At 37.7% G+C, this 21936-nt stretch overlaps 3 protein-coding genes across 10 annotated transcripts in view; 1 reads left to right on the forward strand and 2 right to left on the reverse strand.

Moving 5' to 3' along the window:
- Positions 1-230: 230 nt before the first annotated feature.
- Positions 231-10517, reverse strand: LOC111867772 (PEST proteolytic signal-containing nuclear protein). The gene is made up of 4 exons (XM_023857920.2): positions 10378-10517; positions 6882-7060; positions 2323-2453; positions 231-774 (listed from the first exon to the last, which is right to left on the reverse strand). The coding sequence occupies exons 1-4, from the start codon at positions 10487-10489 to the stop codon at positions 639-641; spliced, it is 558 nt and encodes a 185-aa protein (XP_023713688.1). The 5' UTR covers positions 10490-10517; the 3' UTR covers positions 231-638.
- Positions 10518-11171: 654 nt separating this feature from the next.
- LOC111867751 (trafficking protein particle complex subunit 1) lies at positions 11172-16329 on the forward strand. The gene is made up of 2 exons (XM_023857883.2): positions 11172-11955; positions 14597-16329. Exons 1-2 carry the CDS (start codon positions 11857-11859, stop codon positions 14933-14935), a joined length of 438 nt encoding a protein of 145 aa, XP_023713651.1. The 5' UTR covers positions 11172-11856; the 3' UTR covers positions 14936-16329.
- The window catches only part of LOC111867750 (synaptic functional regulator FMR1), a 66783-nt gene continuing 59889 nt past the window's right edge, over positions 15043-21936 (reverse strand). For 6 of the 8 annotated variants that reach the window (XM_023857880.2, XM_023857877.2, XM_023857876.2 and 3 more), the window contains 2 exons: positions 18049-18192; positions 15043-17840 (listed from right to left, as the gene is read on the reverse strand). In XM_023857880.2, the coding sequence (XP_023713648.1) occupies positions 17659-17840; positions 18049-18192 (326 nt within the window). In that variant the 3' untranslated portion in view covers positions 15043-17658. The remainder of the gene's footprint in view (positions 17841-18048; positions 18193-21936) is intronic. The other 2 variants (XM_023857879.2, XM_023857878.2) reach the window with 1 other exon arrangement.

The raw sequence follows: 21936 nt of genomic DNA on the forward strand, positions 1-21936 counted from the left end.
TGATCAGTTTCAATCATGGGCCATGGTTAGGTATACAGATGGGAAAGTTTGGATCCTATGTCGCATCACATCCTGATGATGCCAGAGATTTTCCCTGAAACACCATTAATTTGTAACCAACCGACATGGCTGATGGCCTGAGAAGATTTGATTAACTTCAACCACAACGAAAGCTTCAGATCTTGCATCCATCAAATGCTGGTGACAAACTATAGCAATAAAACTGCATATACATTTTAGTAGTATTTATTGTACTGGTGTATCAGTCACTCATGTAATGAGATTTAACAACATGAACTGTGAATGAATAAAGATAGAGAAAAAACATAAGACAGCTCACTTCTTAAATATACACATTACCACAAAGAAAATGTAATCTGAAATGAACAAACAATAAGATCAGTAATGTTACCATATCATCATAAAGTAATGTGCATCTATTACGTTCTGACACTGGCAATAAGAACTACACAATTCAATGACCATCAGATACTCAATTATGAGGATATTTATAATGTTCTGCATTTCAAACAGACCTAGTAATTGGTCAAAATCTTATAAATCAAACTCAATCGCAGTCCTCAGTTTTTCTGGATACTAGTCTGAAACATAAGATATATATGTATACCACAGTCATTTCACTCTGTTGTTTTCTTGGAACTATCTGTACTATCCATTGCCTTCTTCATTGTTTTCTCAAATATTTTCTTGGCATCACAGAAACCTTGCTTTGTCTTACCAAATGAGTTTGGACCTGCTGAAGTCGGAGTTTCTCTGTAACAAACAGATTTAAATTCATTGCAATTTAACTGGAAATGAAGAGTGAATACAGTAACTTGGACAGAAATTTATAAGCTGAGAAACATCACCAGAATTGTGGAAATCCTACATTTGTTTCTATGGCTTAACATATTATCCTTTCCCTATATCCCTCTTCCACCCTAAATGTTAGAAAATGGTCCGACATAAAGCAAGAAGTTTTTATGTTTTCTAAAAAAAATAAATTGTTGCTGCTGTATTCATGCAGACTCTGTCAACTGTCACTGGCTGCTGAGCTCAGCATGTAAATTAATAAATTGAATTATTATTATTATTATTATTAACTAAATGAATAATTATCATCAACAAATATTACTACTGTTGTTACTGCTGTTGCACTTTGTACATTCCTAACAAACCTCTTCATTCAAAATGGCATGGGTTGAGAACGTCCAGTTTTAACCTCTCAGAGCAAGAAACTAATTTTGGATAGGCAAAAATTACATACTCAGGAACTATAAGATATATACTCTTCGTCAAGTGTTAAAGTCACGAAATTAAGAATGTCTGAGAAAGTCTGCACATCTGTATGAGGGATAAACTGGCAAGTAACTTTCTAGGTAACGAAGGATGGGAGTATAAATGATCTGTGGGAACATCTCACATTATCACGCATTTTCTGCAACACACACTCTTCACATCACTTTTCATCATCACGCGTGCTAACCAATCAAACTGCTCCAAACGTTTGCATTTATACTGCGCTCGCTGCTAGCCCCACATCTACATCATCACGCGCGCTAGCCAATCAGTGCCCTGCAAATTCTTCCTCCTTAATTTCAAGTTTCACTCAGCCCACCGAGCAGTGTATAAAAAGGAGCAGCCGCAACCCGGCAAGATCAGCTGACTTCAGTCTACGATCAAGCCACACTCAAGCAACATCAGCCAGCAGGCTTCGTCGCCAGCGCTTGGTCTTCGGAGGCATCGGCAGGCTGCGCCAGGCACGACTGCCTTGGCCCTCTGGCTCTCTCACATCCGACTCACTGGGGCACCTCGCCTGGACTTGCCGCTGGTCGTGTCCCTGTCCGACCCACTGGGCATCTGGCGTAGCCACTGCCTCATCACTCCTACGACCGCACTCAACAACCAGCCTTTCGCCAGCAGCCGCCGTGCTGCCATCAAGCAACCTCCACCATCTGCCGCACCGTGATCAAGCAATGGCCGCACTGTGGCCAGTCCACTCACCGCAACCTCTCTCCCTACCGGCGCACGCCGCGCTACCTCACCGGTCAAGCATCTCAGCAACCACGGTCCTTTTCAGGACCAACAAACTGTTCCGAAGAAGTGGGTTGTCTTCGGAGTAATGACAAAACTACATAAAACCCCACAGATCCATGATGTGAACCACCCTGATCTACTCAGGATAGAACTTTTGGTTCTATGGTGCCATGAAGAAAGTTATTTCACCACATTTTGGCAGTTCAAGATATATTTCCCTCGTTAAAGAGATACAATGACTTCGTGGATTCCAAAAAAATCAAGTATTCAATTTTAAATCCATACCTGCCAATATTACGCATCCTCATACGTGCTTCAGGAGGCATTTCTTCAGGTTCTTCTTCTTCATCTAAGTTGAATGCAGCTGCAACTGCACTGGACTGTGACTTAACAGCACTGCTTTGATGAACAGGTTTCTGAACAGGAAGGGAAGTGTTACATTCACAGCCTCACTAGTATATTGAACAAAACTCAATACTGCAAGTACAGTTTGCCACACCACATACTGTTAATATTTGACATGCACTGCACAAGTCTGACTTCAGATGAACAGTCATAGCAAAATTTAAGAGTTTCAATTTAAATTAAAATAAGACCGAAAGTATGAAACAATAAAAATGCATGGGAAATATTTTCAATTTATACAAGCGTACACCAAAAAAAAAAAACATACAAAACAGCATGTACACAAACCACAAGGATTTAATATAAATATTAACTATTAGTGAATCTAATAATGTCAGTCATGAGTTTCCATTAGCCTTAGATAAGGTTGAACAACACATAGAAAAGAATCCAGTATGTCTGCACTGTTGCACTGAGTTTAAAAATTTTTGTATGTCAAATGGCTGAACTGTATATACAAAACAAAAGATGACCTCAGAAGCAAAGTGACTGAAGTGACTTATTTTTAGCAATGCATTTTTCCATTCTACAACATCATTTTCATGTAGAGGAAAAATTATATATGTGAATCTCTGGTCTCTGTCAGCCCACTTCATATTACATTGAATTTAGTGTTTCATGTCAGAGACAAACTAACACAAGTGAGCTATTTGCTTATGCAGTTGGTTAAGTTGTTTCTATTAGTTTTTTGTGAAATGAATTACAAAAATACAAATGTTAAAATGTTATATTTTAATCTGTCTTGCACAGATGTTAGCATATATTTACCGTAATAAAATTTTGGAAGCACAAATCAGTCGTTTTCTAATCCAGTGATTTTTGTGTGTGTAAAATGTTCGTTTTGTTTTAACATGTTTTGGGGTTTTATAAATGAATATTATGAATTAACTTAAAAAACAAGCCACAGTTGAAATCATTTAATTACAACTAGAGATATAAATGTAATCATAATATAAAAAAGAGACTGAGAAGCTCTACTTAATACTGTGGCTTTGGTTCAAGGGATTTACAAACAGCTAATACTGATGAGTTTCTATTATACACTAATACAACTGATTATACTGATTATATCTCCTCAGATACATTAAAATATAGATGTAACAGACCGTGTGATATTAATATAGGTTAAACACGGCAGTACAGCAATATTAACATTTCCCAGTCAGCGTAAATACTCAACATTAGTCTACATCAAGAAATAATCTTTTGTTCTATCTTTCAGCTTCATTCACTGGGCTATAAGAATCCGTTTTGTTTGCATCTTTTTTTCCATGGTTTTACCTTCAAATTGCATTATTTTAGGAAAACCCTCAGAAAAAATATACAGCAAAATATATGCAAAACCTTGATATAATCAGTTATCAGTAGCAAAATTTAAAACTTCTAGGAACATCAGAAAACCACCCTGTATTCCAAATCTGACATGTAAAAATTTATTTTGATGGGGCTGCATCAGGTAAAGAATTGTGGCTCAATACTCCACATATTCAGATATGTTGCAGATCAAGATATGTCCTCACTTCATAGTGCTTCACATTTAACATGCAGAACAATGTGTTCTTTGCCCATTACATGACTTTAAAGGAATAACATTCAAATTAAAGAATTAAAGTCTGCTTGTGTAATTTCAAACAATGAGAGAAAACAAGAAAATTGGAACTGAGGATTCTAAACATAACATGAAACTCTACTGCAATATCTGTGCATCACTTAACAGCCATGGCTACCACACATACTGGCAAGAGTATGGAGTAAACTGCAAACTACATGACTTACAGACTTGTTCCTAGGCAGTAATTTTGTAAACAGTGGCCACTGCTAGGTAACGCCAATAAGAATTGGAAAAAAACTTTTCTATGCGTTCCATGCCAATATATTATAATATGAAGGTTTAGAGCTTAGTGAGTTCAGTTTAGTTCTGCACAGGAGGCTGTGAAGAGAAGACCTGAGCGTTTGAAGCTGAAGAATCTCTAGTGTTAGAAGCCACTGCCAGGGAATGGCTGATGAAGACAGCAGGCTGGAAAAAGGGTTAGTGCGTGTCGTGGCGATTTGTGAATTGTGGAGATTAGTGGTGGTGCTGTAACTGCTTGTAGGTCTGTGTATGTTGTGTTTAAGTGGTCAATTCATTCACCAATCCAAACGTCTACAGTCACACATACTACAAAAATGAAAAACATCTGACAGCCACCATAGGAGGGCTCAATGCTGTGATACATAACAACCAAGCAAAAACTGATGCCAACTTAAAACAGATTATAGCAAAAATGAAGGCATGGCGAAACAAGACGATGACCTGCCAAGAAGTGACGATGGAGGCCTGTCTGAAGAGTAAGGAGCCAACCTCAGTGGAGACAGTCTGAGTCGAAACATCATGAAGTCCCTTAAGAAGAGGCTGCAGTGAAAATTGTCAATGCAATCCTGTATTTAAGCATTCTGTTGCATTACTATATCTAATACTGGCACCATATGAGGGAACCACTTGGGACATGCAGCCTTAAAGAGGGAACAACAGGATCAGTTGCAGAGACACTGTGCAAACCAAGCCATGGGGGAGAAAGGTGAGACTGATCACAGGCATCATAAGCACAGCCCTTGGAAAAGAAGAAATGGCGGTATGCCTGTAAGCTATTTGGGATGAATAGCCTTAAGGAGGGAGCAATGTGACATACAGACCCATTGTTAAGCAGTGCCTTTGTAAACAGCAGCTGTTGATAGGTAATGCACACAACAATAGAACTGTGTGGTCCATACTGAGATGTTATAACCGTGAGGTTTAGAGCTTGGTGAGTTCAGTTCAGTTCAGTTCAGTTCTGTGTGGAAGGCTGTGAAGAGAGAACCTGAATGGGTGAAGCTGAAGAATTCCCATTACTAGAAACCATTACCAGGTAATGCCTGATGAAGACACAGCAGGCTGGAAAAAGGCTTAGTAGGTGTTGTGGTGATTTGTGAAGGTTAGTGGTCACACTATAATTGCTTGTACAAGCGTTGGATAAAAAGTAGTGGTGACACTGCTGTAACATGAAAGATGTGTGTCAGGTGGCACTAGCGCCATCTGTAGCTGATAGCAGAAGTTCAGTTGAAATAGTGCAGTGAGTGGCTCTGGTTGTGTTTCATTGAGTTGCATTGTGCATCATCTTTAAATGCAGGAGCACAGTTCAAGCACCCTAACAACATGTTTACGAAACAAGAACAATGCTCCTGGATAAAAATTGAAGTTGCATGAGGTCGTAGTGCACAAAACTGTTATCAGAGACTGTGAGAAGCATGTGGTGATGCTGCTTTGCCATATCGCACAGTGGCACGATGGGTGAAATTGTTTCGTGAAGGAAAGGATGCCATTCAGGACAACCCCACGTTGACAACCACACAATTCACCTTGCTTCTTTGCTGGATGTGGATTGTCAATAGGCTGTATGGGAGTTAGCTGCTGAGGTAGGCATATGTCACAAAACCGTGCTCCACATTCTGCATGATATTCTTGGATACTGCAAAATTGCAGCATGTTGGGTACCCCATACAATTTCCTGCATAATCATCTTTATCCAGCACTCAGGAGAAAGCGACGACACTTGTTGGCAACGAACCTCATCAGCCTTCATGACAATGCAAGGGCTCATACTGCTGACACTGTCAAGGTTCTCCTTCGCCGCTGCTGACGGGAGATACTGCAACATCCGCCATACTCACCCGATATGAGTCCGTGCGATTATGTTCTCTTTGCCAAAATGAAAGAGCCACTGCGAGGGACACGTTACAACACAAGAGAGGAGATTATTCATGCTGCAGGGCGGTCACTGCTGGACACCAACAGAAGTGGATGCGCTGATGGTGTATGACACCTTCCAAAAATTTGGCAGAAGGTGGTACAAGTGGGGGGGGGGATGATTATGTTGAAGGAATTTAAGTGTGTTTACCTCAAGTAATAAAGTCATTTCATAACTACAGAAGTGTTGCCACTACTTTTTTATCTGACCTATGTAGTTCCAAGTCATGTATGTGTAAGTGGTCACTAAATCCATTCACCAATCCAAAACCCATCTACAGTCATATATACTATGTGACATTATTGTTGCGTGTACTCCACTAGGTCCGTGGTATGATACAAGAGACAGACACAAAAGTTACATTACCTGATATACAGGTTATCTTCCTAAAGGGTTTCTTCAAACATACATTGAATGTTACTTTGTACATGTGCTGTATTCTTAACAAATCAAAGCATCTTAAATTCAATCACATGTTAGATTGTGGTAAACAATGAGCTTGCAGAGGTGTCTCAAAGATCTCTGTTAACATTAACGTTTCTGAAAACAATTCATATTCTATAAACAAAAACTAAAAATAACAGTACCATTTCATGTTTGGATTTCTATTCTGCCTAATTACTTTATGTGGCACCTATATCTCTAGAAGATTTGTTATATATATCTTGTTATTACCTGAGAACCTAATTTTATTTGAATTCCCTTCTTAATGGATGTATCAGTGACTTTCTCTTCAGGTTTTGTAACGGATCTCTTTCCATAACCAAAAGAAAGTTTCTGTTTTTTGGCCCCATCATCCTTTCCTGCTGTGTCATCTGGACTCTGATCAGATTCCGATCCATTATGGGAAGACCCTGAGCAAGGTGAAACACTGGCAAAGTTGAGATGATGTCACAATTAGCCTCATCCTCAACCCTTTTTAACAGATTCTTATATTTCAATGAGAGGCTTTGCATACCTGCTTTTAAATATTACTGTACCATATTTGCCCAACTATACATAGCGAACTTGTTTTTCTCCACATACTTCCAAAACAAACTAACCATACATTATAGTTACACATGTTCAATTCTGTCATGAATTTTATTAAGAGTTAATGATGACAATGTTATAATCTATTGCAATTAGCCCAACTGCTTCTATTTTGGGACAACAATGAAAATTATGATTACTAGGTTTTAATTAAATTTATCCTTTACCTTAACAATATTTGACAATGAATAATTTATATACAAAATAAAAATTACTGAACTGCTGATTCAGTCAGTGTAAAATAGGCTCGGTTGTAGAAATCTTGTGCATCTATCACTCCTACAAAAATGTCACTTCATGAAAGAGGTAGTGCCTTAGCTTTGGGCAAAGGAGGTACAATATTTTCTCTCTACACAGTCCACACAATGACCATTATGTATATCATTATGCAGTGACATAAGAACATATGAAAGTTAAAAATCTTGATACATTTACAAAATGCAATTTCTGAAAAATTTTTTCCTTACCTTGCAGACACTAAAGCGGTGATTTAATTTTACATAAGTCATGCACACACTGCAATAAAGATTATTCAAAGAAATCTTTTCAAGAATTTAATACACCTGTAACTTTCTCACCATACAATATTATACTTACACTACCACATTACTTACTATATGGTTAGAAAAAAAAACTAAAGGAATATTACTATGCAGGGTAACAAAAATGTTCGGTATTTCTGCTCTACTGGGAAATACAGCATTTTAAATTAGTTCAACTGGTTCACAAATTAAAGGAAACCTCACGTCTGGTCACACTTATATTATAGCATGAACCCAACTGAAATCTGATTGCTGCCAGCTAAAAAATGTGTGGTGGTGACTTTCAGCATCCATTTTGTTCAAAAATAATTCAAAGTTTGGTCAAGCTCCATGTTTACTATTCCTCCATCTCTTGACAAACAAAACATCTCATACTAGCTTCTGTGTATATACGGGCCGTTGCTCAAGGAATAGCTCCTACCTTCTCAACTACCAAGACACTATGAACTACATATTGTATGTCCTCACTATAAAAAGGGGTAGGGGGAAAGTCCTCCTCCTCCTCCTCCTCCTAAAATTCTGTTTCTATGTTATGTGAATGTGTATACAGACATTTTCAGCACCTCCTGTAATCTAGATAATTTGCTTTTATTGTTCTCGTGGAGAGATTACAGACTTGTAGTGGTATTATCCAGTAAAGTTCTGCTGAAGGGAGACTATCACAAGCCAAATTTTACTTTTTCTTCTTAAAAATTCAGTTTTCTAGAAGCTCCTTTACCAAACTTCATTTCAGATAACTATGGCAGTACTGAAATCTCACAAAAGCAATGTACATAATGTAAAGTAAATAAAATTACTGGATAAGTAAATCTGTAGGATAAAGCATTGCCCAGATAACTTCTGTGCTGCCATAAAATAACAGATTTGTAGAGGTGATGGGAGAGATCAATGGAAACAGCACCATACAGGCAACATGAGACTTTAACGAAGTAATGCCACTTTTAACCAACCAATATTACTATTTCATATTCTCAAATTTTGAAATTTCTCCTAGTCTGGATATCTCAGCAGTGCTTAGTTTGCCACAAATGTGTTAATGTAATGTACCAATACTGACTTAGCACTGCTAAATTTGTAACGTCACTAAGAGTGATGTCAAAAAAGTACTACAGATGACATATAAGAAACAGAGGCCTCTGTTCATATCTTCTCACCAGAATGCAGGACAAAATCATAATGCAAACACAGTGAACAAATTCTTAAAAAATATCATTATTTTTAAATACAGCCTACTTGATAATACAGTGATAAATCACAATAATATTCATGATGAAATAAAGTTCAGATTAAATTTGGGAAATGATTACTATTATTCACTTAAGCATCTTTTACCTGCTGGTATTTAACGTAGAGCTCAAGATGCCTAATTTTCCTAAAGCACTGACTTCTAGTCCTATATATCTCTATGCTGGTAATGTCATAGTTAAGTAACATAAATTTACAACTGAATAATAATAGAAGTACTGTCTTGGGAGACTATCCTGCAATCAGTCATTGTGAAAACTTCACATGCCAAAAAAAGTTAGCAGATCTAACACAAACATTCTGTCTCTTAACCACAGATTATACTATTCTGACAATATTCAAATAATTCTAACATAAATACGTGTGACATAATAAAGCTACCATTACAACATGAAAATTACAAACCAATTAAAACGCTTTTACTTTATAAAATTGCAACCTGTTCATGTCCGTTTTAAATTAGAGGATTAGCCATCACATAAACTTACATAAAAAATTTGTCTTTTATTGTTATACACAAGCTTCAACCATAGAAGTTATTATTAGGCTACATAAAAATCATATATATCTAGACTGTACGTACAAACCTGTTAAAATACAGAAATGTATAAATATTTCTATATTTAAAAACTTCGTGCTTACTGTCTAGATACACTTGGATGCTTTATGAATGTCATGTGACGATAACTGAAGAGTTGTCTCTTGGATATAACACTGCGTAGTCTCGTGAAAGTCAACCAACGTTTCAGAAGTACATGTCGCCTCCATGTTCAGGAATAAAGAGTAAGCCAAGCAGGAGAATAGCATGTAGCTGGTATTTAGCCTGTTTAACGTTGAAACACTAGTGTAAACTAATGTAAGACTGTGTGACAGTCTTATGTATCACTCCAAACATAATTACAACGGGCCTGATATAAGTTAAATATCATTCACGCTAAGGCAGATTAAAGACTTCCTTCCAAAAACATGTATGACCTATTCATTGTAAGGTAGCGACGAAACTAATTCTCAGTTTGCCGACTTTTGCAACACATAAATTACGATTACATTAATCAGTGGTTTATATAAAAATATACCCAGACCAGGAGAAATATACAACCAACACAAAAACTATGATATCGCACAAGCACCGTTTCATTTAACGAATAAAATATGACATAAACACACTAAAACTCTAATATCATACATAAAGTTTTGGGGATGGGCTGAAATTATACGATCTGTTTACAGAATAGTAGTTCGCCCTTTGCTAACACGACATGTAATAATTCTTCGCCATAGCTATAACCCATTTTCAGTAGGAAATCAAATTATGCTTAAAGCAACAATTCTTCAAGTATTAAAACTGCCACCTTTCTTAATCCCATCTAATGAACTCCTCTTCGACATGATATATCGGCAAATTATACAAACATAAAGTTCAATTACAGACGTTCCAAACACAGATTTTCCATCAATAAACATACGTACAATGACATCCAACGTACTTCTTTTTTTTTNGCTTGTTAAGGTCGATCTTATTGCTTTAAATCTCAGTGAAAATATACTTTGAACTGCTGATTACGATCATTTGGGTCGATCTGGTAGTTGTGAGGCCGTGTAATTGGGAAAACCTGATGCTATGGAAGAGCATAATGCCTCTATTTTCGGAATATGAATACACCTCATGAAACCAGAAGAAAGCCTGCTCTACTTGCCGCCTGCTTCATACCAAGTTCTCGCTTAGCTTACTCTTTGGCCATGAAGATTGGGGAAATAAGTTCATCCGAAACTTTGGACTTTTTTCCGAATTGCACGGTTTTATAACCCACACGACCGAACTCTTCACAGTTACCCCCATGAGAACTTCAAATCCAACATAATTATTTCTAAGTTTTCATAGCAGAAAGTATAAGCTCTGCTCTGCTTTAATCCGTGACAACCACTCCTGACATCGTATTAACTAAAAATGTAATATATGAGGATATTAATTCATTTATTTACATTCCATGGATTCTTACGTAGCTAGAAAACCAGTGGATATGTTCTTTCCATGACATGTTGTCCATAATTAATCCAAGAAATTTGGTATTAGTAGATGTAGAAACAGCAAATTAGAATATTTGAGGTTGGTACTTTAGGGACTGACAAAATGGGTCTTTGTCTAGAATCAATCGATTAATTACGTAATTACAGGTCACGAAAATTCACTTCGTTCGTCTATACGGTCTATACGTCGGATACATACTGTCTCTCCGCTTACAGTTATGCCATATCGAACTCATTATTGTTGCTGTTAAATTATAAGAGTATCTTCACATACAATATTAGCACTTTACTTTTCCAGATAGAAATGATCACCAGTTACGACTCTACCATGGCGTTTGAGCGTTCTGACATTGATTAGTGTGGTTTATATCTCTGCGTACGAATTAACCGGTATTAAAGATGCCATAAACAAGAAGGAGGTGATCGAAAGAGTCAATCCTGTAGTTGATAAACTAGTCAGTCCTGTCCGGTCCTGTCGGTTCTGTCTATTTATGTTTATACGTATTCTGGAATTATGCTGCAGACGATCTACTGCGCATAATCTTGGGAAATTTCAACCGACATTACACATGTTTTCGGTGATTAATATGAACGGATTTTAAGTGACCGATGAGTCGATGAAATAGAGAACTGGATGCAAACCGTTATGGTCATTATACATACATACATACGTAAGTGATCCGTTCGTCTATGAATGTTGCATATGTGTGCAGTCGGTCCAGTCGATGGTGGAAGGTCGGCAAGTCAGAATGTTTTTTAGTTAATAAGTGTGCCTGTTTCGTCTTCCATAGTATCTATTAAAAATGACTGTTCATAACCTATACATATTTGACCGTTTTGGTACAATGTTGTACTACTGTGAATGGAACAGGCTAAAGCAATCCGGAATCACCAGAGAAGAGGTAAAGGAGATATAGCTGAAGAGTGACTTGAAGGGAAAAAAATGTATATGTATATGCTCCAGCACTTCTGTTCTTATCAGTTTGTGATCTGTCTATATATGTAGTAACCTGTGTTCGGGATATATTCAGTGAATTGGTTCAAGTGCCACTGACTTTAAAGTGATCATGCTTGTTTCTTTTTCATATAAGCTTTCAGAAGGTACAGAGGGCAAGTTGGAGATAGTGAGACGAGAGTTCAAGAGCTAACTGGGAAAATGACTGTCTTCTGCTATGTGACACCGCATTTATGTAATTAGTACCGATATTTCAGAGGAATCTGTTGTTGGTATCTACCTATCAAATTACATGGTTTCATACTGCAGAAGATGGTAATCTTGGAGATATTACATGTTCTAATTTTGTTCTTGTGGTGACATTCTTTATGAGTTACAGATTTTGTTATGTACCTTCCATGTTTTTACATTTTTTTTTTCCAGTAGTTGTTATTTGGTAATCTTTTTAGCTTTCAAATGAGTTGCCTCTTTATACTCTAGGTCTGTTATTAGTGCAGATTTACATTGTTGCTGTAGTGGTAGGTTCGATGCCTCCTGTTATGCTGCATGACAAAAAAGAAAAGTCTTTGTCACATATAAAAATGGGTGGATCTTACAGGCTGTTTCAATAATTTCTTGGAAGCTTTTGACCGTGTGGTTGTTCATATGCCATAGGTGACAGCCCCCTTTTCCTTTCTGTCAAAGAGATGAGGCTGACCATTTAGCCTATCATCTTCCAGGCTACTGGATAATCTGCCACCTTTAGCCTTCTGCATTCATTCACTGGTGGTTCTTTCATGTACTGGAGATTCCACAGTACTTTACATGAACTTGTGGGTTATAGGCCTTTTACTGTATCTTTCCTGACCAAAACATGCAGTAAATATGAACTGACTGTTCCTACTTCCTGAGCCAGAAAAATGTTTGCCTGTACTACTTCTTTCTTCTAATACACTTGTAAGAGGCAGTACAGTGGTCACTGCAGAGAGCTTTTCCTACATTCTTAATGTCATCTAACACCACATTTGGTATCTTTATGAGAGCTTTGTTCAGATATTTAGGAAACACTTTTGTCATCTTGTTTATGCTTGTTGTATGAAAAGTCCTAAGCATTGTGACTGTATGTTTGTCCCTCAAAGCCAGAAGAAAGCATTCTATTTCTAAATCAAAACAATCCCCATTTTGTTCCTTTTTCTAAAGTTTCAGGCATTTCTCTTGTAGATGGAATCCTATGCTTGTTATAATCCTGTAGTATTTATTAACAGAAAAGCGCACGAATGTGCATATGTCAGTGTAGATATATCTGAGGGTGGATTGATAGGATGTTTCACAAGAGCAGAACACAGCTATTTCACTATTTACGTAGTTTTGGACATAGCAGGGTCTTCGCATCCTGTGTAACAATTTTGTATAACTTGAGTGACAGATCCAATACTGTTATTAGCCAGGGTAAACATTGTTAATTAAGATTTTACTGGGTTCACAGAACTGTATGTTTTGAAATACAGAGTTCAAATGAGAAAGAAGGAATGTCATGTTTACGATTATGATTGATATGGTAGGCTTAGACGGACACTAGATCTCCCCCCCCCCCCNGATTGACCCTGGAGCCCTTCCAGCCTCCTAGAGAGATGAGTACAGGGAGCTCTTTTCTTGGGGGTAAAGCAGCTGGGGCTTGAAGCTGACTCTGCTCACCTCCATCTAGTGCCAACGTTATTCTTCAACTCCCCCCTTACATCTTTATGGTGAGAAGCTTAAATGCAGGGACAATTTCAAATAAGAAAGAAAACTTATGGAGTGTATGCATAGATTCATTAGTAAATACCCACGAGAAGAAGTGTCTGTAAAGTTGTACTGAAGCTTGTCAAGTGATGGATCATGGGTACAGTATGCCAGGAGTAATGTGCTACCTGAAGAGAAGTTGAAGACATCAGGCACGGTTAGAGACGAGTTCTTTCTCTGCATGTGCAAAATGTAGGTTCCCAAATGAGATAGAACTCATCCCTTGGGAATGTATTGAAAAAGAATGGCATTTTGTTAATGATTCAGAGACATAATGAGTGACATGATATGGGATGTAGGCCTGTGTTTATAATAGCATCAAACAGTGCCTTATTATCAGCTAGGGCTGGAAGTGTGGAATCGTAGCTTTTGCATTTTTTCCTTGTTTCCATACATATGATTTCATGACTGATGAGGTTCACCAGACCCACATCAAAGAAGAGATAAAAATATTGATCAGGCCCTGTTCTTCAGTCAGACATTGATGATACAGCTGCTTCACATTCAGTAGTTTGAACTGCAACACTCCTGCTTGACAAATTCCACATCCGGTAGGTCATCTGACTAACTCATGGATCTATGGAATGCTATGTATGTATGTATCCAAGGCCTAAAGGAGTAACCCATATGCCAGTTATTGGAGTCCGTCTTTGAAAGTAGAACCCTGAAATTATATTGTGTTAGAATGAGTTCCTTGCTGTATAGGGACAAGAGTAGCATTTTAACCTTGTATATATTCATTTACATATAAATGCTGGGCCTGTATGAATTTTGTGTAGGACCTGTTCCTCTTCATAATATGTACTTACATTTGCCTTCTTTTACAGGAAGCCAAGCTGATGTATGGCATGCTGTTTTCACTCAAGTCATTTGTCAGTAAAATATCTCCCCTTGACACAAAGGAAGGATTTTTATACTACAAAACCAGTAAATATGCTTTACATTACTTTGAGACACCATCAGGTCTGAAGTTCATCTTGAACACCGACGTGAATGCTCAGAATGTTAGAGAGCTCCTACAACAGATTTACAGTCAAGTCTATGTAGAATACGTGGTAAAAAATCCAGTGTGCAACATGAAAGAGCCAATTAAAAGTGAACTTTTTAGGAGTAAACTAGATGCATTTATCAAACAATCAAATGTTTTTGTTTCCAGACCAATGTAGTGTTCATTCCCATAAAACATTCCAGTTGTAGCTTGTGTAAATTATTAAAACACTTAAGTACAATCAGGATATTCACTGTTTGAGTAAAATAAAGTTTTGAATGAAAGTTATGTACAGAAATGATTTATTCTTAAATTATGCAAACATTGCAAGATCAATACAAACCTATCTCAACAAGCAAACTGGGGAAGAAACTACGATATTGCTTTTTAAACAAATGCAATGTTACGGATGCTGGCTGATCTATTTTTAAAATCAAAATCACTCACAGTTTTAAGACAAACAGTCTGTTTTGTTCTGTCAGGACATGGTTGGAGATTCACAAAAAGATGTACAACTCGAGTAAGACACAGGTGTGGTGTTTCTTTGAACACTGTTGAACAATCCATTGTCGCTGTACAACATTTTGCCATTCCCGCAAGTTCATTCTCTCCAGTCATACTTAGTACAATTATATATGAAGATACATTTCTCGAATTTTACAACAGTTGGTATTCAACATGTGACAGAAAGCATCTTTCGGTCATCATCTGGTACTTACTCTATGGTTACACAGACATATCAAGTTAGAGTTGCAAGTACTGTGCACATGAACCATCAAAAAAATTAAAATGATACTGACCTGAACATAAGTTTATTATCTAGGATAAAGAAATGGGACACTGATCAGAAAGAAGTGTATAATCTATGGAAGATATATTTTTTTAAATTTTATTTATTTAAAAAGGGCACTTCATTATTTTTAAACCCAAAGTTTCTGTTTGCCAAAACTTGCCATTCCATGTGTAGATTTTGTGTACATAAACACACCCCAAACATAAATCTGGATACAGCACACACTACACAATTGACCAACTGATAACTATAGTTATACTTCTATTCAGGAAGAAACTGCAACATATGGAAGTTGCATTTCACTCTGTAGAAGTTCTGTTTAATAATTCCTTCTTTCTGAATAGCACTGGATTGAGTCTTAATCTTCGGAAAACCAAGATTATGCACTAATGTACTGAATATGATGAATGAGTGTTATGTTTTATATAAAAACAAAACATTCACTCTGTGCCATGACTACCATGGTCAGGAAACCACAAACATGATGGCAGTATTTTCCATATTCTAAGTACAAGAGTATTACAGTTTCACTCACACAGTCCAAACCCACTTTTATCTACTCAAGTTCATTCATCTGAGCATCAAACCACAGAATTAACTTACAAGCACAACCATTATGACTGAGCTATTGAAATTTACCTTTGTTCTTTCACTGGCCAATGTGTAAGAAGAAAATATTGCTCACTTACACAACACGCATCAATGTTAAGACCATGTAGGAAATTTTGTCTCAATTTCAGAGCATTTTCACTGCAAGATTCTCAAATAAGCTATGAAAATGCAATGGTAAAAGCCAGGTATCAAAGTAATTACATACATGGTACTAATGTATGCTGCATCAAGAATACTAGAATACCAGTAGTACTTCATGTATACATGCATCAGATGTGTTATTTATAACAGTGCTTACAAATAACAAAAAAGTGTGTTGGTACACAAAGTTCCAAAAGAATCATACACCTTACTACTTAAACTTCAGATATTTTGCAAAATGCATTTAAATATAATTGGTAGCAACATAAATATTTGCTCCGACTATTATGGTATTCACTAATATGCAAGCAAAAATTTAAGAAATAAATTATGCCAATTTCCCAGTTACATTCACATGGAAAGAAATTCTATAAGTTGTTCAGAATTTACTTTCAAATTGAATTTCTCTTCTGTATTCACCTTACAAGTTAAGATCTCAACTCACCACCGATTTGTTAGCATTCAACAAATTTCAATCTCTGCTGCAACTACAGGTAAAAATGTTAAGTAACTCCACTACGCAAGTAACCAAACTTGAGACAATAAATACTAGAAGGAACATCTGAATACTGCTGTTATGCAAACTTCACACACAGCTGCCTCCTACAAAATGAGCTACAGTATTCACACAAAAAGTCATTAGGAAGAATCAATCTTGCCCTTTACTATGTTACAACCAAAGAAACAGTTTCATTCTGCTCTACAAAATGGAAGCAGGAAATGAGGGAGGGATAAATTTTCGGTAGCAAGTATAAAAAAGGCATCCGTGAGCTAGCCCTGAACAAGAGGGAAATGTCTTGTGTGTCGAGGCACTGCTGCACTGTATTTAAAGTGCAAGATGAGTGAGCATCCATCACACTTTATTCCTGTGCCTTGCACATCACAATGTGATGGGGCAACTTAAGTAACTGAAAACCTGTCAAAGGATTTTTTTCAGTTTTGTGTCAGCCTAGATTGGTAAGAATTTTCCCCAACATGAAAATAACATCTTGAATTCCACAATTTTGACTCAAAATCTTGCACACTGTCTCATAAAAATGCAAAATTTCAAGGAGAACAGATCAAGGAGAACCAATGACTCAAGAGTAGGATACTAGTATACACCATTGGGCAATTCACAGAATGTAACTTTCAGAAATTTATAAACCCCATATAAATCCCAGGTGGGGTTAAAAGCATTAGCCTTCTGTGAATGTGATCTGAAGGTCCCAATAATTTTTATCTTGGCACTTTGTTGTCAATGTAAACCATGCATACATTTTCCATGTATTCCTGTTTTAATCGTAGCTGAGAAATGTCCAGTACTACTGTGCAGTTTTTCAAACATTGTGCGCCTGAGACCAAATTACACATATCTAAGCTGATGTGCCATTAACCATTGTTTCCTTGGCTTTGCCTTCGGATCGCTTAGATGCTGGTGGTCTCTGACTGCGGGATTTTGGTTCCCTCTGTGATTTAGGTGGTCCATCTGTAGCTGGTGTTCCTTCTTTGCTTGTAAATGCAGACTGATCACTGGGGCCTGGGGCTGCACCACCACCTGTCAACATGGTACTGAATGTTATGGCTGTTATGATGATGGATTAATGTAGAAAATATTATACAATGGCTTTCAGTCAGTAGTTGTTTTTATTTAAATTAGTAACCTAGTCCAACCATGTGATGAAAAATGGTTTTCATGTGATAACTTCCTCTTGGTGATGTGACCTTTCTCTTCACTGGCTGAGGGTTCAGAAAATTAGACTCACCCTGAATGTCAATACTACTTCCTGCAAGGTGGTCACTAGGCCTGCAGTCCACATGCTCGCCTGAGGGTGTCTGGCTATGGGGCCTTGTCCTACGTCTACGCCGGCGCCGACGGGTGCGGGAACCCTCCACACTCGACACTGACTCTACATGGGACAGGACACACAGCCGTTTGTGACCAGCAATAACCTCGGAAAATGTACCTTCTTATTGCATTCAATAGCAAACTTCTCAGATAATAAAGCTGGTTTTAATTACAGTACATATAAATTTCTAAGTTATGCCAATAAATCACAATAAATGGTGACATCTGGGAAGTGAGTCAAAAGCAACTCAAATGCAGACCTTGAAAGGTTATATTTGTTACATGTACCTAAGACTGTTAATACTACATTTTTAAAATAAGGGAGAAGGGTCTTTGACATAATAAAAGCACACAGGTTAGCCTGTTGTAAGCCAAGTGTGAATAACTTTTGTAAACAAGAAAATACTGCAGTACTGTCTACTATGTGAGGCAGATATCCTACAATGCAGGCATAGTAGGCTACACATAAAACAAACCTGCAACTCTCATGTTTATGATGAAACTGTAGAAGTCAGTGATTCTGCTTCGTATCTTAATTATTCTTTGTAGGTTAATAAGAATACATGCATTCCTTTCAGGTAGTAGCAGTGTCACACTCAATATGGTCATTTGCTATTTTATTATGTTACTGATGGTCACAAATGGAGGGCTGTCCTATTTTCCCTACATGCCCTGGTTACACACACACACACATACACAGGAAAGATGTAGAAGTATAGCAATTTACACAAGTAAGCAAAGTTATAGAAAAGGCATTTTGAGCTGCAGGCAGGTACTTAAGCTATGTGAATGAAGCTTGGCCAGACTACAGAGACAGTATACCTCATTCATCATTTTATCAATAGTAAAATGGTAGAATTAATTAGGATTTGCAAAGAAAGGCTATGGAAAAAGAACAGGTCTCTAAAATACTGACAAGGAAATAAATGAGGAATTAAAAGATTGTTTTACATATTTTCCATAATTATTCAAAGATCTGTTTGTAGCTAAACTGACTCCATTCTCATTTTAGAAGTTTAAACTAAGCTATATTTATGAATTATACAAGTTGTGTATTATATTCTTCAAGTATAGCACTACCTGTCATATTAATCAATCAACAATCAACCTAATTCCATAGAAAAAGATCCGTCTGAGACGGAAGGAGTCACTCCGGTGGTGAAGAAATTCTCCATGTAAGGAACACAAATTCACACAAGCCCAAGAGCTGGATTGTATCCTATACCAATTGATTCCAGTCCACATCCTCATATCATGTTTCATGAAGATCAGTTTTAATATGTACTATCTACACATCAATATGCAGGTCTTAAGGGATTTCATCCCTTCAGGCTTTACAACTAGAACTGTGTATACATTACTCATTTATTATACTACAGACGATAAAAATTGAGACCACAAAAGTGAGGACTCAAGAGCAGTAGCTGGATATTAGCTGATTAATAAAAAATAAAGATATGGGAAGAATATTCAGTTTCAAGCCAAATACTAAAGGATGAAAGATAAAATGGCTGCATTACATAATTAGAATGGACGAAGAGTGAATCTCCTATAACCTACTACATTAAAGTCTTCAAGGAAGAACTTCAGGCTGTCTGACCAAGACAGCATGACCAATTTCGATTAGAACCAGAAACTGGAACAGGTCAGTAGGCCTAAACAATAAAAAGGTAAAGCTATCCTTGTTACAGGCTGTGGAGACCGATAGGGTTGTGAGATGTTGAGGCTCCCACACTTTCTAGACAATCAGCTCACAGATGGCGATGAGGTTGTCAGCCTTACACTCTAGCCACTCTTGCCCACAGGAAGATTCCAAAAGATAATTTATTCACCTCCTAATGCATGCTTCAAGTCCTTCCCACCCCCCTTGATTTTGTGAAAAATAAGAGGGGAGTTTGAAAAGCAATGAGACACTCATATAACTCATTAAGGATTCTGGAAGGTTGGGCACTGTTTCTTGTTTGAAGTAAACCCTTCACATGCTATACTTTTTCTTTTCCAGTGCCTCATCCACATCTAAAACATGTGCAGCAGGCCATGCAGAGGTGGCTTGTTTCACTTCAGTGTCACTGCTGAATTTCTGTCCTCGTAATTCATGGTGAAGCACTGGGAATGCCCAAAAATCACATGAAATGAGATCCTGACTGTAAGTTGGACATTCTACAGGTGTTCCACTGATGTCAGCTAGCACTTCTGTTGTCATATGTAATATGTGGCTGTGCATTGTCTTGAAGCAGAAACCATCATTTTGTCGAGAACTCCATCCCTTTTCTCCAAACAGCATTCTTTAAATGAGTTTTAAGTGTATTTGCATTACTTTTCCTGACAATGGTGCTGTGTGATATTTCTTTGGTGGAGGTGAATCTTTGTGTTTCGAAATGCTCGACTCTCATTTTTATTCTGAGTCATGTCTCATCCAAGACTCAGGTGATTACAGATAGTAAAATGTCAGGCTTTTGTTTAGCAAGAGTAATATTTTGTCAGCAGACTTCTACATGCCTTCTTCTCTGCTTATCACTGAGATCACAAGGAACCCACCATGTACAAACACCTAATGCCTAATTCCACTGTGGTGATATGGCAAACCCTTTACTACGACAATTATACTACTATACAATTCCCTTAATGATAATCTCCTGTCCTCCTTCAGCAACTGTTCAGCTTCATCAATATTCACATCTGTGACAGTAGCGCTTGGTCTCCCACTTTGAGCATCATCAATGGTGTTTCCACCATTGAAACCCTATAGCTTGGCTCATTGCTTCTATTCCATATGTATACTGTAACATCTAGTTAATATTTCTTCACCATATTTTCGAGCTTCATGCAAAATTCTGTTGCACATCTCTTCCTCAAAAAAGGCAACAAATTAAGCACTATGCAATGAAGGCATATGGGGGGGGGATGTGGATGTAAAGATCCACATTTTCTTTATCTCAGCACTAGCTGGAGGAGAGAGGTCAGCTTCACACCTGGCTGCTTTACCCCTGGGGAAAGAGCCCCGGTACCCATTGGATAGGAAGTTGGGAGGACCCCAGAGCCCATGATGATTTGGAGAAAATTCTTGACCCTACTGGGACTTGAACTCCAACCCCTCAGTCATCTAGCCTGTAGCCAGTTGCTATACCAACTATGCTACCCTGGCCCCTACCTCCTCCTTAAAACATATGAAATATCATTCTGCTCTTCCAGTGCAAAACAGGTTTCTTACAAGTGTTCATTTAAACACAGACTACAAAAAGTGATGACCTTTGCATTAGTAGTTAAACACACCTGGAGAAGTAATACAGTATAGGTACTATCCCGATCAAGACCACTGAAGATAAGCAGTGTTGCCAATCTAATTACTTTACAAGCTTCTCTCATATATGAAGGATGTTGTCTTCTGGGATGTTGCCAAAACCAGAATGGAACAATGGCATAAGGGACCAAGACCTGAGACAGCTGCTACATCTAGCAAGCAAGGGGCATTCAACAAGACCGTCAGGCAGACTTTCTGGCTCGAGATTGTGAAGGGAGCAGTTAGGATTTCCAGCAGATTGCGGAAAGTGAGGGACTGAACATTGTGGAGGGATTGAACCCATGTGAAATGAAAGAAGAGACTGCACACAGACTAAGAGCTGGAAATTTAAGAGTATTGGTTACTCTAGGTACTTTTGCCCCCACCAATTGGAAAAACATGATGATGCTGATACACCTGGAACAACTGGCACCCTATCAGGGAGCTGCTTGGGATGAGCGGCTTTAACCCGTTGCCGTGGTTCGTCATGTATGTTTCGTCAGGGATTTAAATCGTCTGGGGGGG

Source organism: Cryptotermes secundus, unplaced genomic scaffold (genome assembly GCF_002891405.2).
Source record: "Cryptotermes secundus unplaced genomic scaffold, Csec_1.0 scaffold116, whole genome shotgun sequence".
Lineage (NCBI taxonomy): Eukaryota > Metazoa > Arthropoda > Insecta > Blattodea > Kalotermitidae > Cryptotermes > Cryptotermes secundus.

Coding starts and splice junctions, on each gene's coding strand:
- LOC111867772 (XM_023857920.2), bottom strand. CDS start 10,489: ATGTTTATTGATGGAAAATCTGTGTTTGGAACGTCTGTAATTGAACTT. Junction 7,061..10,377: donor ATTAGATGGGATTAAGAAAG/GTGGCAGTTTTA, acceptor CACCTTGCTCAG/GGTCTTCCCATAATGGATCG. Junction 775..2,322: donor AGGATGCGTAATATTGGCAG/GTATGGATTTAA, acceptor TGTTTGTTACAG/AGAAACTCCGACTTCAGCAG.
- LOC111867751 (XM_023857883.2), top strand. CDS start 11,857: ATGACTGTTCATAACCTATACATATTTGACCGTTTTGGTACAATGTTG. Junction 11,956..14,596: donor CCGGAATCACCAGAGAAGAG/GTAAAGGAGATA, acceptor CTTCTTTTACAG/GAAGCCAAGCTGATGTATGG.